This window comes from Struthio camelus, chromosome 29 (assembly GCF_040807025.1).
Source record: "Struthio camelus isolate bStrCam1 chromosome 29, bStrCam1.hap1, whole genome shotgun sequence".
Taxonomy (NCBI): Eukaryota; Metazoa; Chordata; class Aves; order Struthioniformes; family Struthionidae; genus Struthio; species Struthio camelus.
This window is the reverse complement of record NC_090970.1, coordinates 682,160-696,571: the sequence shown is the minus strand read 5'-3', so window position 1 is coordinate 696,571 and position 14,412 is coordinate 682,160. Positions and strand designations below refer to the sequence as shown.

General features: G+C 61.8%; 2 protein-coding genes across 3 annotated transcripts; one reads left to right on the top strand and one right to left on the bottom strand.

The window, feature by feature from the left end:
• The first annotated feature begins 14 nt into the window (after positions 1-14).
• CIDEB (cell death inducing DFFA like effector b) lies at positions 15-4,756 on the top strand. The gene is made up of 5 exons (XM_068921670.1): positions 15-282; positions 682-805; positions 2,078-2,227; positions 3,119-3,315; positions 4,554-4,756. Exons 1-5 carry the CDS (start codon positions 269-271, stop codon positions 4,675-4,677), a joined length of 609 nt encoding a protein of 202 aa, XP_068777771.1. The 5' UTR covers positions 15-268; the 3' UTR covers positions 4,678-4,756.
• A 136-nt stretch (positions 4,757-4,892) lies between these two features.
• Positions 4,893-14,365, bottom strand: NOP9 (NOP9 nucleolar protein). Of its 2 annotated transcripts, none has more exons than XM_068921663.1 (10): positions 14,150-14,365; positions 11,642-12,085; positions 10,889-11,044; positions 9,995-10,136; positions 8,723-8,912; positions 8,041-8,181; positions 7,412-7,522; positions 6,573-6,791; positions 6,191-6,296; positions 4,893-6,115 (listed from the first exon to the last, which is right to left on the bottom strand). In XM_068921663.1, exons 1-10 carry the CDS (start codon positions 14,313-14,315, stop codon positions 5,958-5,960), a joined length of 1,833 nt encoding a protein of 610 aa, XP_068777764.1. In that variant the 5' UTR covers positions 14,316-14,365; the 3' UTR covers positions 4,893-5,957. The 2 variants fall into 2 exon arrangements, with proteins under 2 accessions (XP_068777764.1, XP_068777765.1); XM_068921664.1 differs by having other exon boundaries at positions 6,573-6,746.
• Between the last annotated feature and the right edge of the window lie 47 nt (positions 14,366-14,412).

Genomic DNA, 14,412 nt, shown 5'->3' with positions numbered 1-14,412 from the left:
TGGTTGGCCGCTTCTCACGTGGGCACGCTGGGCGGGGAGAGGGCGCGGTGCTAGGACGCCTGGGCCCCTTAAAGGGCCAGTGCCCCGCCCCGCGCCCGGACCCCTCCCGGCGACCCTTGGAGTTTGCCCCGGACGCCTGGGTCCGCGCTCGGAGCCCAGCCGGGACGCCTGGGCCCCTTTCCCCGGACTCCAGGGCCCCTTCGCCGGACGCCTGGGTCCCTTCTGCCCCGGACACCTGGGTCCCTCCCCGGACGCCTGGGCCCGCGGCATGGACGTGCTGCGGTGAGCTGGGGGCGGCCATGTTGGTGGCGGAGGGGAGATGGGCGCCGCCATTTTGGTGGTAGTTGGAGGGGGGTGTGTGTGTGTGAGAGAGACACTCCCCCTGGGCGCCGCCATCTTGCCGGCCTCCCCGACATGGGCGCCGCCATCTTGCCGGCCTCCCCGACATGGGCGCCGCCATCTTGCCGGCCTCCCAGACATGGGCGCGGCCATCTTGCCGGCCTCCCCGACATGGGCGCCGCCATCTTGCCGGCCTCCCCGACATGGGCGCCTCCATCTTTCCGGCCTCCCCGACATGGGCGCCGCCATCTTGCCGGCGGACCGCGAGGGCGGGGAAGGGGGCGTGTCGGGGGGGAGGGCGGGCGGTGTGACGTCACGGCCCCGGCCCCGCCCTCCCCGCAGGTCGGTGGCCCGTCGCGCCTGGGCCCCGCCGGCCCCGCCCCCGCGGCCATTTTGGGTGTGCGACCACCGGCGCGGGCGGCCCCGGGGGCTGGTGGCCTCCAGCCTGGAGGAGCTGCGGGGGCAGGTGAGGGGCGCTTGCCCCCCTCCTCCAATTAACCCCCTAATTAACCCCCTCCCTTCACACCCTTAATTACCACCTGGACCCTTTAATTACCCCCCTAAGGCTCTAATTGCCCCCCAGGACCCCTCAATTGCCCCTCCTGAGCCTCTAATTGCCCCCCCGGGACCTGTAGTTGCCCCTTGGGCCCCTCAATTGCTCACTTGAGACCCCTAATTGCCCCCCCGAGCGTTAATTACCACCTGAAACCTTTAATTACCCCTGGAGACCCCTAATTATGCCCTGAAGACCCCTAATTGCCCCCCAGGGCCCCTAATTGCACCCTTGAGATCCGTAATTGCCCTCCCTAGACCCCTAATTGTCCCCCCAGAGCCTTAATTACCACCTGCAGCCTTTAATTGCCCCCCAGGACCTCTAATTATGCCCTGAAGACCCCTAATTGCCCTCCCTAGGCCCCTAATTGCCCCCCAGGATTCCTAATTGTCCCCCCGGAGCCTTAATTACCACCTGGACCCTTTAATTACCCCTGGAGACCCCTAATTGCCCCCCTGGAGACCCCGAATTGCCCCCCCAGAGCCTTTATTACCACCTGGAGCCTTTAATTACCCCTTGAGGCCCCTAATTGTGCCCTCGAGACCCCTAATTGCCCCCCCGAGCGTTAATTACCACCTGGAACCTTTAATTACCCCTGGAGACCCTAATTATGCCCTAAAGACCCCTAATTGCCCTCCCTAGACCCCTAATTGCCCCCCAGGATTCCTAATTGTTCTCCCAGAGCCTTAATTACCACCTGGACCCTTTCTTTAATTACCCCTGGAGACCCCTAATTGCCCCCCAGGACCCCTAATTGCCCCTCGGACCCCTCAGTTGCCCCCTCCCGGGACCTGTAATTGCCCGTTGGGCCCCTAATTGCCCCCCTTGAGCCCTCTATTTACCCCCCCCGGGTCTCATTAGCCCCCCCCGACCCCTAATTGCCCCCCAGGACTGCTACTTGCACCTCAGACCCCTCAATCGCTCCCTTGAGACTCCTAATTGCGCCTCCCCCAGGCCCTTAATTGCTCCCTGGGCCTCTAATTGCCCCCCTTGAGCCCTCTAATTGCCCCCTGGGTCTCTATTTGCCCCCCGCCCCTCTAATTGCCCTTCCCAGACCCCTATTTGCCTCCCAGGACCCCTAATTGCCCTTCAGACCCCTCAATCGCCCCCTTGAGACACTTAATTGCCCCCCCCCCGGGCCCCTTTAATTACCGCCGGCCCCGCGCGGGACCCGCCGACGGCCAGGCGGCGGAGGCGCTGAGGCTGGGCGAGCTCGTGACGCTGGTGCTGGAGGAGGACGGCACGGCGGTGGAGGCCGAAGGCTTCCTGGCCGCCCTGGCGCCCCACACCACCCTCATGGCCCTGGCGCCGGGGCAGCGCTGGGAGCCCCCCCGGGTGAGAGCGACCCCCAAATACCCCCCCCGGGAACCCCCAAACACCCCCCAGGACCCCAAAATACCCCTTGGGGGCCCCCATACGCCTCCTAGAGCCCCCAAATGCCCCCTAGGACCCCCAAATACCCCTTGGGGACCCCCAACACCCCCCCAGAGCCCCCAAATGCCCTCAGGGACCCCGCAAACACCCCCCCCAGAGCCTCCAAATACCCCCTGGGACCCGAAAACACTCCTCGGAGACTCCCAAACACCCTCTAGAGGCCCCAAATGCCTCATAGGACACCAAAATACTCCTTGGGGACCCCCAAACACCCCCCAGAGCCCCCAAATACACCCTAGGACCCCAAAATATTCCCCAGAACCCCCCCCCCCAATACCATGGGGACTCCAAAATTCCCCAACACCCCCAAATACCCCCAGGGCCCCCAAAATACCCTCTAGAGCCCCTAAATACTCCCTAGGAACACCAAAATACTCCTGGGGACCCCCAAATACCCCTCAGGAACCCCAAATTACCTGCTTGGGGAACCCCAAAATACCCACCCCCCCAAATACCCCCCCAGAGGACCCCCAAATATCTCCTGTGGACCCCTAAAAACCTCCCAACATCCCCAAATTCTTCCCAGGAACCCCAAAATAGAGCTGGGACCCCCCCCCAAACACCCACCAAAATGCTCTGTTGGCCCCCAAATATCCCCAGTATCCCCCAGTGACCTCCCCCATCACCTCAGTTACTTCCATTATCTCCCACCAACACCCCATGACCCCCCCCGACACCCTCCCCATTGCCCCCCTGGGACCCCCAGATCCCCCCAGCAGCTCTCTATTGCCCCCCACAACCCCTCCAAGACCCCCCCTAATGTCCCCCCTCTTTTTCCCCCCGCCAACCTAGACCGGGTTGTTTGGGGCGCGCTGGGAGCCGGAGCTGCCCCGGACGCCGGGGTCCCGCCGGGGGGAGGAGGTGGCCAGGGTGACGGTGGCCCTGTCCAAGACGAGTCCCCGGGACCTGGTGGGGCAACTGCGGGTGACGGCGGCCGTGCGGGGCCTCCGCTGTGACCTGGGGGGCCTGGGCCCCGATAGGGTCCTGCGGTATGTGGGGGTGGGGGGGTGTCCTGCCCCACGGGGAGCCCCGTTGGCGGTGGGGTTGGTCCCGTTGGTTCTTCTCCCCATGGGGATCGAGGTGGGGGTGGAGAAAGGTCTTGCCCCATAGAGGTGTCGCCTACCCTATGGAGTCCGTTTGTGCCCCATAGGGTTGGCGTCTGCCCCATGGGGAGCCCCGTTGGCGGTGGGGTTGGTCCCGTTGGTTCTTCTCCCCATGGGGATCAAGGTGGGGCGGAGAAAGGTCTTGCCCCATAGAGGTGTCGCCTACCCTATGGAGTCCATTTCTGCCCCATAGGGTCAGTTTCTGCCCCACGGGGAGCCCTGTTGGCGGTGGGGTTGGTCCCGTTGGTTCCTCTCCCCGTGGGAATCGAGGTGGGGCGGAGAAAGGTCTTGTCCCACAGAGGGTTCTCCTACCCTATGGAGGCTGTTTGTGCCCCATTGGGTCAGTGTCTGCCCCACAGGGAACCCTGTTGGCGGTGGGGTTGGTCCCGTTGGTTCTTCTCCCCATGGGGATCGAGGTGGGGGTGGAGAAAGGTCTTGCCCCATAGAGGTGTCGCCTACCCTATGGAGTCCGTTTGTGCCCCATAGGGTTGGCATCTGCCCCATGGGGAGCCCCGTTGGCGGTGGGGTTGGTCCCGTTGGTTCTTCTCCCCATGGGGATCGAGGTGGGGCGGAGAAAGGTCTTGCCCCATAGAGGTGTCGCCTACCCTATGGAGTCCATTTCTGCCCCATAGGGTCAGTTTCTGCCCCACGGGGAGCCCTGTTGGCGGTGGGGTTGGTCCCGTTGGTTCCTCTCCCCATGGGGATCGAGGTGGGGCGGAGAAAGGTCTTGTCCCACAGAGGGTTCTCCTACCCTATGGAGGCTGTTTGTGCCCCATTGGGTCAGTGTCTGCCCCACAGGGAACCCTGTTGGCGGTGGGGTTGGTCCCATTGGTTCTTCTCCCCATAGGGATGCAGGTGGAGAAAGGTCTTGCCCCACAGAGGGTTTTCCTGCCCCACTCCCCACAGGGCTTGAGATGGGAGTGGAGAAAGGTCTTACCCCTTAGAAGCTTGTGCTGCCCCATAGGCTTGACTTCTGCCCCATAGAGCCAGTTCCCGTCACATAAGGCCTTCGGGGGGAGGGGGGGTTGAGGTGGAGCTGGGGCAGCTGAGGTGTCTCCTCCTGCCCCACAGTGAGGACAACTGGGGGTCCTGTAGGGCAGGCCTGAGCCCCTCCTGCCCCCTAGGGAGCTGCTGCGGGTCCTGTCGGCACTGACGCGCGCCGTGGGGCAGAGCCTGCTGAGCCTCTCCGCTGCCCTCCGCCGCCTCCTCGATGGTCCTCAGGCCCCTCAGGTCACCTGCAGCCACTGAGCCCCGCCCCCAGCCCCTGGCTCCACCCCCTTCTTCCTCATTGGCTCTAATAAAAACCTGAACAGCCAGCGAACGCCAATCCTGGAGCTCGGAGGACTCATTGCTGCGCCAAAATAGTAGGGGGAGGGCATGGGGGGCACTGAAAGCATTATGGGAAGGGGGAGGGGCCAAGGGGGACAGGATCCTCCCCCTTGTGGTGAAAACGGGAGGAAACATTAAAAAAACCCAGCAATTTATGCAAAAGTATCTATAGGGAGCAGGTGAGAGCAGACAAGAATTGGGTAAGAGTAACCAGAGTGTTGTCTGTCACCCGCCCTCCTCCTAAGAGGGCTTTGCCCAAAGACTCTACGGTTCTCACATCAGGAAAGGCTTTGCTGCTGTCCTCTCTGGCATTCAGTCCTCCAGCAGTTCTAGCACACAGGTCATTCTGGCCAGCAGTCTTCCGAGGTCTCTGTGGTGAGCTGCCCCCCCAGAGCAGTCAAGAGAGAGCAAAGAAGGAGCAGAGCGGCCCTCAGCCCCACTATGGTGGGAGGAGCTGGAAGAGATCCTCCAGTCATTTGGTGTGTCTAGGCAGCAGGTAGCTCTATGGTAGGCCAGTGAGTCCTCCAGGAGCAGAGTTTTCTTCAGACTCTCTATGGTTTGAGCCACATTACAGCCTGTCTATACATCAGCTGACATATCTATGGTAGTTTTCTAACAGTTAATAGCTCTGCAAGCAAAAGGCGCTTTCTGCTCCTCAGTCCTCCAAGGTCTCTATGGCAGTCCTCCAGAGCACAGGAGGACCATGCAGCCAGGGTGACTTTCTACTCCACAGTCCTCCAGCATCTCTGTGGCACTCCTCCAACAGCTGCTAAGATCAGCTGCTCCCAGCAACTCTCTGCTCCTCCATCCCCAGTCTCTATGGTTCTCTGAATCAGTCCTCCAAGCAGACCCACAGCGACATTCTGCTCTCCTGTGTCACGTCTCTATGATGCTCTGTGGCATCACTCCTCCAGCAAGGGCGGAGGTGACTCTCCAGCCTTTGATCTTTGGCCTTTATGGTACTCCACAGCAACAGTCCTCTGGCAGCACATCGTAGTGCATGTGCCACTCTGTCTTTACGTTCTCCAGCTCTATGATAGCATCAGTCCTCCAGCGGGTGGCCACAAAGCCACTGGCGCCGCTCGTTCTCTGGTCTCTATGGCCCGCGGTCCTCCAGGAGGGCGCCAAGGTGAGCCGGGACGCCTCTCCGCCCCCCGTGCCGACTGTCTCTGCTTCTCCTCGAGGGCGGGGGGGAGGAGTCAGTCCTCCAAGATGGCTCCCAGCAGGGCCCGGCGGCGGGCGGGGGCGGCCTGGAGCCGCTCCCAGTCGCAGCGGCGGCGGGCGAAGAGGTCGAGGGCCAGGGCCCGGGCGACGCCGCGGCCGTGGGGGTCGCGCTGCAGTGCCTCCCGCTGGGCCACTGCGGGAGGGAATATGGCGTCAGTGGCGGGGTGCTCCCGGACGCCTGGGTCCCTCCCGTGTCCCCGTGACTCACCCAGCTCGGTGGCGATAGCGGCGCGGGCGGGGGCAGCGGAAGCTGCCCAGATGGCGTCCAGCACCCGGCTGCCGTTGCGGTGGCATGCCAGTGACACAAAGTGACCCTATGGGGGGCGGAGTTAATGCAGGAAGTGACATCATAGATGAGAGAGTAGAGCCAAAGCAGAAACTGGCATCGCGTGAGTGGGAGTTGACATCAAAAACCCACTCCTCCACCAATCTTCAATGGGGGGGGGTCTTGAAACTGCCGGGGAATGCCATCATGGCAGCTCTCGAAACCGCCCCAAATGCGATATCTGGCCTGAAACTGCCCCAAAAGGGGGAATTTAGATCTGAAACCACCCAGAATGATGCGATTGAGCCCCGAAAGCAGGTCTCACCTTAAGTTTGCGCAGGAGGCGGCGCCGGGGCCGGGCGGGGACAGTGGGGGAGGCGAGGAGGGCGTCCCAGACGTGGCTGCCGGGGGGGCTGCAGGCCAGGGCGGCCAGCGCCGGTGGGGGCAGCGCCTCCAGCCCCCCCAAAACGGGCCCCGGGTCCTCGAAATGCAGCAGGTGCTGCAGCAGGAGAGAACCCTGGAGGGTGACGGTGTCCAGCGAGGCCTGTGGCAGGGCAAAAAGTGGGGTGGGGGGCACTTGGGGGTGTAGAGAGGGCCCTTGATACCCCCAAAAGCCCTTTTGGAGGAGCTGGAAGTGGGTACGGGTGCAAAAAGGGGAGAAGGGAGGGAGCAATTGGGGTAAGCGGGGGTCCAGGGAAGCAATTAAAGAGGTTGGTGGGGTAAGTAGGAGAATTGGGGGGCAATTGGGGGGGGTGAGGGGGTAATCAGGGAGGCTAACGGGTAATTAGGGGCACTGGGGGTGAATAAGAAGTTTGTGGGGCAATTAAGGGGGCTAAAAGGAGCGAATAAGAGAGTTGGGGGACAACGGGGGGGCCACAGGGGTAATTAGAAAAGCAGGGGAGCAAACTTGAGGGACGAAATTGGGGGGTTGGGGCAAATAAGGGCTTTGGGGGGAGTGAAACGGGGGTCAGGGTAAATTTGGGAGATTTGGGGGCAAATTTGCAGGCGAAGTGGGCAAATTTGGGGGGTCTGGGGGCAAATCGGGGTCAAAAGGGGCAAATCGGGGGGGGGTGGGAGGAGCAGATTGGGGGAGGGGGTGGCAACACCAGGCAGAGGGTGGAAGGGAGGCCCCGCCCCCTGCCCGCAAAACCCCACTCCCCTCACCTGTGGCTCCGCCCCCTCATCAACCGAGGCCCCACCCCCGAAGGGGCGGAGCCCCGCCAGCAGGCCCACGCAGGCCCGGCGGCGCCCGGGTGGCTCCCAGCACTCGAAGGCCTGACAAGAAGAAAGGGGGTGGGGCTTAGACAGGGGGCAGGGCCTCACTTCAGGGGCGGGGCCTCAACCCAGGGGCAGGACCCCAGCACAAATCGGGGGGGGGGTGGGTGAATAACCTCTGTGCTAAGAGGGGCTTTGCTGAAGGGGAGGGGCCTGTGGGGGGCGTGGCTTACCAGCAGGGGGCCATGGCATTCCTAAAGGGGGCGGAGCCTGTTGGCACAGGTTTCTTCTCCTCCAATAGCGAGCCCCAAGGGCCTGCCGCAGCCAATAGCAGACCCCCGAGGGGCCTGGACTAAAGGGGGTGTGGCCTTCGCAGAGGGGGTGGGGCCTAAGGTCAGGGGGAGGGGCTTGTGGAGGCCAACAGCCAGCAGGTCACGAGCCTGTCCGCCCAATCAGGGCCCTCGAGAGGGCTGAGCCGGCCAATGGGGGTGCTGCCACTGGCCTGAAGGCCGAACCTAGAAAAGGGGGTGGAGCCTGGCAAAAGGGGCGGGGCTTAGGGACACAGAGGCGGTGCCTACCTGGAAGAGGTGACGCAGCGCCTCCTGCTGGTGGGCGCTGTGGCGGCGGCAGGCGCCCGCCAGGGCCGTGAGCACCCCGGGGTGGCCCTGGGCCAGCGGCTCCGCCAGGGCCGGGCCCAGCTCCGCCAGCGCTTCCCCCACCTGGGAGATGGAGGCGGGGCTAGGCTTAGCCACACCCCTCCTCTGCTAAGGCCCGCCCACCTCCATCCAAGCCATGCCTCCTCCTGGCCCCACTCCCCCCCTTGTGCCCCCCCCCAAACCTAGCCCCCTGGTGAGGCCCCACCCCCTTCCCCTTTAGCCCCACCTCCCCCCTTCGGCCCCACCCATGCCTGCAGGACACAGGGCCCTGCCCCCAGGAAGCCCCACCCCCCTAAGCCCCACCCCCACAAACCCCTCCCTGAAAGACCCTTCACTCACCAGCCAGCCCCACCCTCTCCATCAACCCCACCCACCCTGATAGACCCACCCACTCTAGGCCCCACCCCATAGAGGCTCCACCCACCCCATTAGCCCCACCCATCACCCCTCAGTCCCAGGCCCCACCCCCAAGAGGCCCCACCTCTGCAAACCCCTCCCCCGGAACACCCCACCCCACAGCCCCCTTCAGGCTTCCCCATGCCCTTTCCCCCTCCCAAGCCCTGCCCCTCTGTAACCCCGCCCCCTGCTCCAAAGCCCCGCCTACCACATTGGCAGGGGCGTGGTCGAGGAGGCGCTGGAGCCCGTGATTGGCCACGCGGTGCCGGGCCAGGTCCCGGAGGCGGCCCCGCAGGTGCTCCCGGTACAGGCGCCGCAGCACCCGGGGTCCCGCCACCGTCATGGCCGCCTCCGCCAGGCGGCTCCGCTCGGGGTCCTGCAGCGCCTCCACCAGGGGCCTGGGGGCAGTGGCCAATCAGAAAAAGGAGTCCTAGCCAATCAGGGAGCAGCCCCGCAGATGCCCCAGCCAATGGGGGTTGGGCCCATGGCTGTCCAGCCAATCAGGAAGGGGCGTTTGGGGCTCCTGGCCAATCAGGAGTTAGCCCCAGGGAGCCCCCAGCCAACAGGGTGAGGGCGCAGGGCTATCTGACCAATCAGCGCTCAGCTCTGGGGAACATCTGCGCAATGACAAACAGCCCCACAGCTGGCCAACCAATCATGAAAGGGCATCTGTGACTCCCAGCCAATCAGGAACCAGCCCCCAGGAATCCCCAGCCAATAGGAAGCACTACCAGGGTTGACTAACTAATCAGGACTCAGCTGTAGAGAACTCGCTATGCAATGGCCTCACGGCCAGCCAGCCAATTAGGAAGAAGCAGCAGGGATGGCCAGCCAATCAGGAACCATACCTAGGGATCTCTCAGCCAATTGAGAAGAGCCCCAAGGCCAGTCAGCCAATCAGCACAGAGCAGTAAGAACAGATAACCAATCAGAAAGCAGCTTGAAAGAGCTCCCAGGCAATCAGGCAATGGCTGCGCAGCCAGCTAGCCAATCAGGCAATGGCACTTCAGACTGCTAACCAATCAGGAAGCACCCTCAAGAGCCCCCAGCCAATTGGGAGCAGCCTTCTGGCCAGGGGGCCAATCAGAAAGAGGTGCTCAGGTCTGTTGACCGATCAGGAAGCAGCCCTAAGCACCCCCCCCAACCAATAGAGAGCAGCCTTGCAAGTCGCTGGCCAATCAGGAAGGAGCGTTTGGGACAGCCAGCCAATCACAAAGCAGCCCTGGGAACCTCTGCAGCCAATGGAGAACTGGCTCATGGGGATGAGCCAATCAGGATCTGGCTCTACAGAAAAGGACACGCCCCCCCCCCCCCCCCCGCACCCAACTGGCCAATCAGGAAGTGCCACTAGGGGTCCATCAGCCAATCAGAAACCAGCCCAGGATGGGGGGGGTGGGGGCACGTCAGGTAATGAGAGGAGCCAGCAGCCAATCAGGAGGCAGCTGTCAGCAAGACCCCGCCCCTCAGAGGGGAAACACACCTGTGGCAGGGGGCGGAGCCAGGTGGGGCCAGGCAGCCAATGAGGGCAGCGCAGAGGCGGGCGCAGGCGGGCGATTGGCTGCGGTGCAGCACCTCCAGCGCCACCTGCAGGCAGAGGCTGGCGGGCGCCGGCGAGAGCAGCGCTGGGGGTGGAAAGGGGGCAGTTAGGGGCTGGGGTGGGGGGAATAAATGGGGGTTGAGGAGCAATAAGGGGGGGTTGGGGGCAGAGTTAGGTGGGTAATGGGGGGTTGGGGCAAATATGGGGGCTGGGGGGCAATTATGGGGGGTAATGGGGTGGCAGGTCAAATACAGGGGCTAGAGGGGGCAAATAATTGCCCCCCCCGAATACCCTTGGGAGGTAGGGGGCAAATACAGGTGAAAACGGGGTGGTCGGGGGCAGATATAAGGGCTGGGGGGGGGAATAATGAGCAGTTGGGAGGCAATTGGGGGGGTAAGGGGGCAAATACAGTTTTGGGGGGCAATTAAGGGAGATAAATGGGGTAAGGGGCAAGTGCGATACCTAGAGGGCAAATACAGAGGCTGGGGGGCAACTAGGAGAGATAAATTGGGCTGGGAGGCAAAGACTGGGGGGCAATTAGGGGCTGGGAGGGTAATTAGGGCACAAATGGGGGGCAAATATAGGAGCTAGGGAGGTAAATACAGGGTTTAGGGGTAATTAGGAGCTCAAGGGCAAAAGGGGGGTTGGGAGGGGCAAATTGGGGGCTTGGGGCAAATAAAGGGGATGAGGGAGCAACTGGGGGGGGGGGCCAGGGCAAATACAGGCACTTGGGGAGCAAATAAGTGGGGTATTTACCCCCTTAAGGGGGCAGTTAACCCCTGGGGGGGCAGTTAAGGGGGGGTATTTACCCCCCCGGGGGCATTCAAGGCCACTCACCAGGCAGCTTGTCCTCGAAGGCCGCCGCCAACTGCCCCAGCAGGGGCAGGAAGGCAGGGGGAGGCCCCGCCCCCTCAGCCTTTAGCCCCACCCCCTCAGCTGCTGGCTCCGCCCCTTTGTCCTTCAGCCCCACCCCTTGGGGCAACTGTGGGGCTCCTGGCGGGGGGGGGGCAAAAAAACAGTTGTGAGCACAGAAATAATTACCCCCCAATTATCCCATTGCCATTAATTACATTTAATTATCCCCCCTTGATTACACCCAATCCTTAAGTAGCTCCCCAACCCCCTTAATCACACCCCAGCCCCCTTAATTGCTCCTTTCCCACCCCCAATTGGCCCTGGACCCCCTAATCCCCCCCCCAAGCTCCCAATTCACCTCCAGGACCCCCCCCAATTGCCCCCTTATTAGCTTTGGACCCCCTAATTGCCCCCCAACTGCCTCCTAATTGGGTCTGGACCCCCTAATTGCCCCCACAAGCCCCCAATTGCCTCTTCCCACCCCCAGTTGCCCCCTAGTTGCCCCTCCACCCCCAATACCCTCCAGCACCCCCAATTACACCATCATTCACCAACTGCCCCCCCAAGCACCCTAACTGCCCCCTAGAAACCCCTAATTGCCCCCTTGCCTCCCCATTGCTCACTAGAAGACCCAATTTCCCCCCCCCTTGGGGACCTCAAAAACCCCAAAATTGCCCCTCTGACCCCTCCAACTGCCCCCAAAACCCCAATTGGCCCCCCCCCCCCAGGCCTTACCTGCCCCCAGGGCCCGCAGCAGCGCCCGCACCACGAAGCTGCCAGCCGGGTGCCGGGCGAAGGCCACCAAATCGCCCCCCACGGCGTCCACGAGCTGCCCCACGGCGACCACCAGCTGCCCCGGGGCCTCTAATTGCCCCTCAGCCACCTCTAATTGCCCCTGGGGCATCTCCACTTGTTCCTGGGGCACCTCTAATTGCCCCGAGGCCTCAGCGCCGGCTGCGGCCACCCCGGCCAGGGCGGCCTCGAGCACTCGAGCGCCCAGCGGGTGCCCCGCCGGCCCCCCCAGACCCCCCTCGGCCAGGGCGCCCAGCACCCGGCCCAGCACCCCGGCGGGGGCCCGGGGCAGGAGGCTCTGCAGCACCCGCGAAGCCGCCGGATCGAGGGCGGCCGCCGCCGGTCCGGCCGCCGCCGCTTCTGCCAGCACGTTGGGGGCGAAAAGCTCTGGGGAAAGAGAGAGCCAACGCAAAGACAGACAAAATTCAGATAAAACAGCCCAAATTGTGAGAAAGTAGCATGAGATTAAGGTAAAAAATCTCCCCAAATCCTCTCAGAAACCACCCAAATCCCCCCAGGTCCCCTCTAACCCCCAAATTCCCTCAAAACTGCCTAAGACCTCTCAGCCCCCCCCCCCCCCCCACGAGCCCCTATAGCTCTCCAGAGTTCCTGGCAACACCCAAATCCTGCCAGAAAACCCATAAATCCCCTCAAAAAATCACAAATCCTGTCAGAAAACCCACCAAATCCCCCCCAGGGGTCTTCACAACCCCCAAATCCCCTCAAAAAATCACAAATCCTGTCAGAAAACCCACCAAATCCCCCCCCAGGGGTCTTCACAACCCCCAAATCCCCTCAAAAAATCACCAATCCTGTCAGAAAACCCACCAAATCCCCCCCAGGGGTCTTCACAACCCCCAAATCCTCTCAGAAAACACACAAATCCTGTCAGAAAACCTGCCAAATCCCCCCCAGGGGTCTTCACAACCCCCAAATCCTCTCAGAAAACACACAAATCCTGTCAGAAAACTTGCCAAATCCCCCCCAGGGGTCTTCACAACCCCCAAATCCTCTCAGAAAACACACAAATCCTCTCAGAAAACACACAAATCCTCTCAGAAAACTTGCCAAATCCCCCCCAGGGGTCTTCACAACCCCCAAATCCTCTCAGAAAACACACAAATCCCCTCAAAAAAATCACAAATCCTGTCAGAAAACCTGCCAAATCCCCCCCAGGGGTCTTCACAACCCCCAAATCCCCCTCAAAAAAATCACAAATCCTGTCAGAAAACCCACCAAATCCCCCCAGGGGTCTTCGCAACCCCCAAATCCCCTCAAAAAATTACAAATCCTGTCAGAAAACCCGCCAAATCCCCCCCAGGGGTCTTCACAACCCCCAAATCCTCTCAGAAAACACACAAATCCTGTCAGAAAACCCCACCAAACCCACCATGGGTCTTCACAACCCCCAAATCCTCTCAGAAAACCCATAAACTCCCTCAAAAAAATCACAAATCCTGTCAGAAAACCCACCAAATCCCCCCCAGGGGTCTTCACAACCCCCAAATCCCCTCAAAAAATCACAAATCCTGTCAGAAAACCCGCCAAATCCCCCCAGGGGTCTTCACAACCCCCAAATCCCCTCAAAAAATCACAAATCCTGTCAGAAAACCTGCCAAATCCCCCCCAGGGGTCTTCACAACCCCCAAATCCTCTCAGAAAACACACAAATCCTGTCAGAAAACCTGCCAAATCCCCCCCAGGGGTCTTCACAACCCCCAAATCCTCTCAGAAAACACACAAATCCCCTCAAAAAAATCACAAATCCTGTCAGAAAACCTGCCAAATCCCCCCCAGGGGTCTTCACAACCCCCAAATCCCCCTCAAAAAAATCACAAATCCTGTCAGAAAACCCACCAAATCCCCCCAGGGGTCTTCGCAACCCCCAAATCCCCTCAAAAAATTACAAATCCTGTCAGAAAACCCGCCAAATCCCCCCCAGGGGTCTTCACAACCCCCAAGTCCTCTCAGAAAACACACAAATCCTGTCAGAAAACCCCACCAAACCCACCATGGGTCTTCACAACCCCCAAATCCTCTCAGAAAACCCATAAACTCCCTCAAAAAAATCACAAATCCTGTCAGAAAACCCGCCAAATCCCCCCCCAGGGGTCTTCACAACCCCCAAATCCCCTCAAAAAATCACAAATCCTGTCAGAAAACCCACCAAATCCCTCCCCCAGGGGTCTTCACAACCCCCAAATCCCCTCAAAAAATCACAAATCCTGTCAGAAAACCTGCCAAATCCCCCCAGGGGTCTTCGCAACCCCCAAATCCCCTCAAAAAATTACAAATCCTGTCAGAAAACCCACCAAATCCCCCCCAGGGGTCTTCGCAACCCCCAAATCCTCTCAGAAAAACCCCAATTTCCCTCAAAAAGCCCACAAATCCTGTCAGAAACCCCCCCCAAAACCCCTCACCTCCCCCCCCGCCCTCCCCACCGCCCCTCACCCAGCTCCTCCGGGCTCAGCCCCTCCTGCAGCGTCTCCAGGGCCCGGCGGAAATAAGCGGCGGTGCCGGGGTCCAGCCTCGGTGCCGGTACCGGTGTCGGTGCCGGTTCAGCCCCGGGAACCGGTCCCGGTGCCGGCGCGGAGCCTCCGCGGCGCCGCACACCCATGGCGGCGTGTGGAGGCGCCACGCTGTATCCCGACACGCCCCGCGCGCCGCGGCCCGGGAGGGGGTTATATCCCGGCGTGCCCCGCGCGGAGGAGGCG

Excerpts from the sequence above, each read along its gene's own strand:
- CIDEB (XM_068921670.1), top strand. Across the intron at positions 806-2,077 it reads TGGAGGAGCTGCGGGGGCAG|GCGGCGGAGGCGCTGAGGCT; the intron begins GTGAGGGGCGCT and ends GCCGACGGCCAG. Across the intron at positions 2,228-3,118 it reads AGCGCTGGGAGCCCCCCCGG|ACCGGGTTGTTTGGGGCGCG; the intron begins GTGAGAGCGACC and ends CCGCCAACCTAG.
- NOP9 (XM_068921663.1), bottom strand. The coding sequence starts at position 14,315 with ATGGGTGTGCGGCGCCGCGGAGGCTCCGCGCCGGCACCGGGACCGGTT. Across the intron at positions 7,523-8,040 it reads CGCTGCGTCACCTCTTCCAG|GCCTTCGAGTGCTGGGAGCC; the intron begins GTAGGCACCGCC and ends TCTTCTTGTCAG. Across the intron at positions 6,116-6,190 it reads CGCTATCGCCACCGAGCTGG|TGGCCCAGCGGGAGGCACTG; the intron begins GTGAGTCACGGG and ends TCCCTCCCGCAG.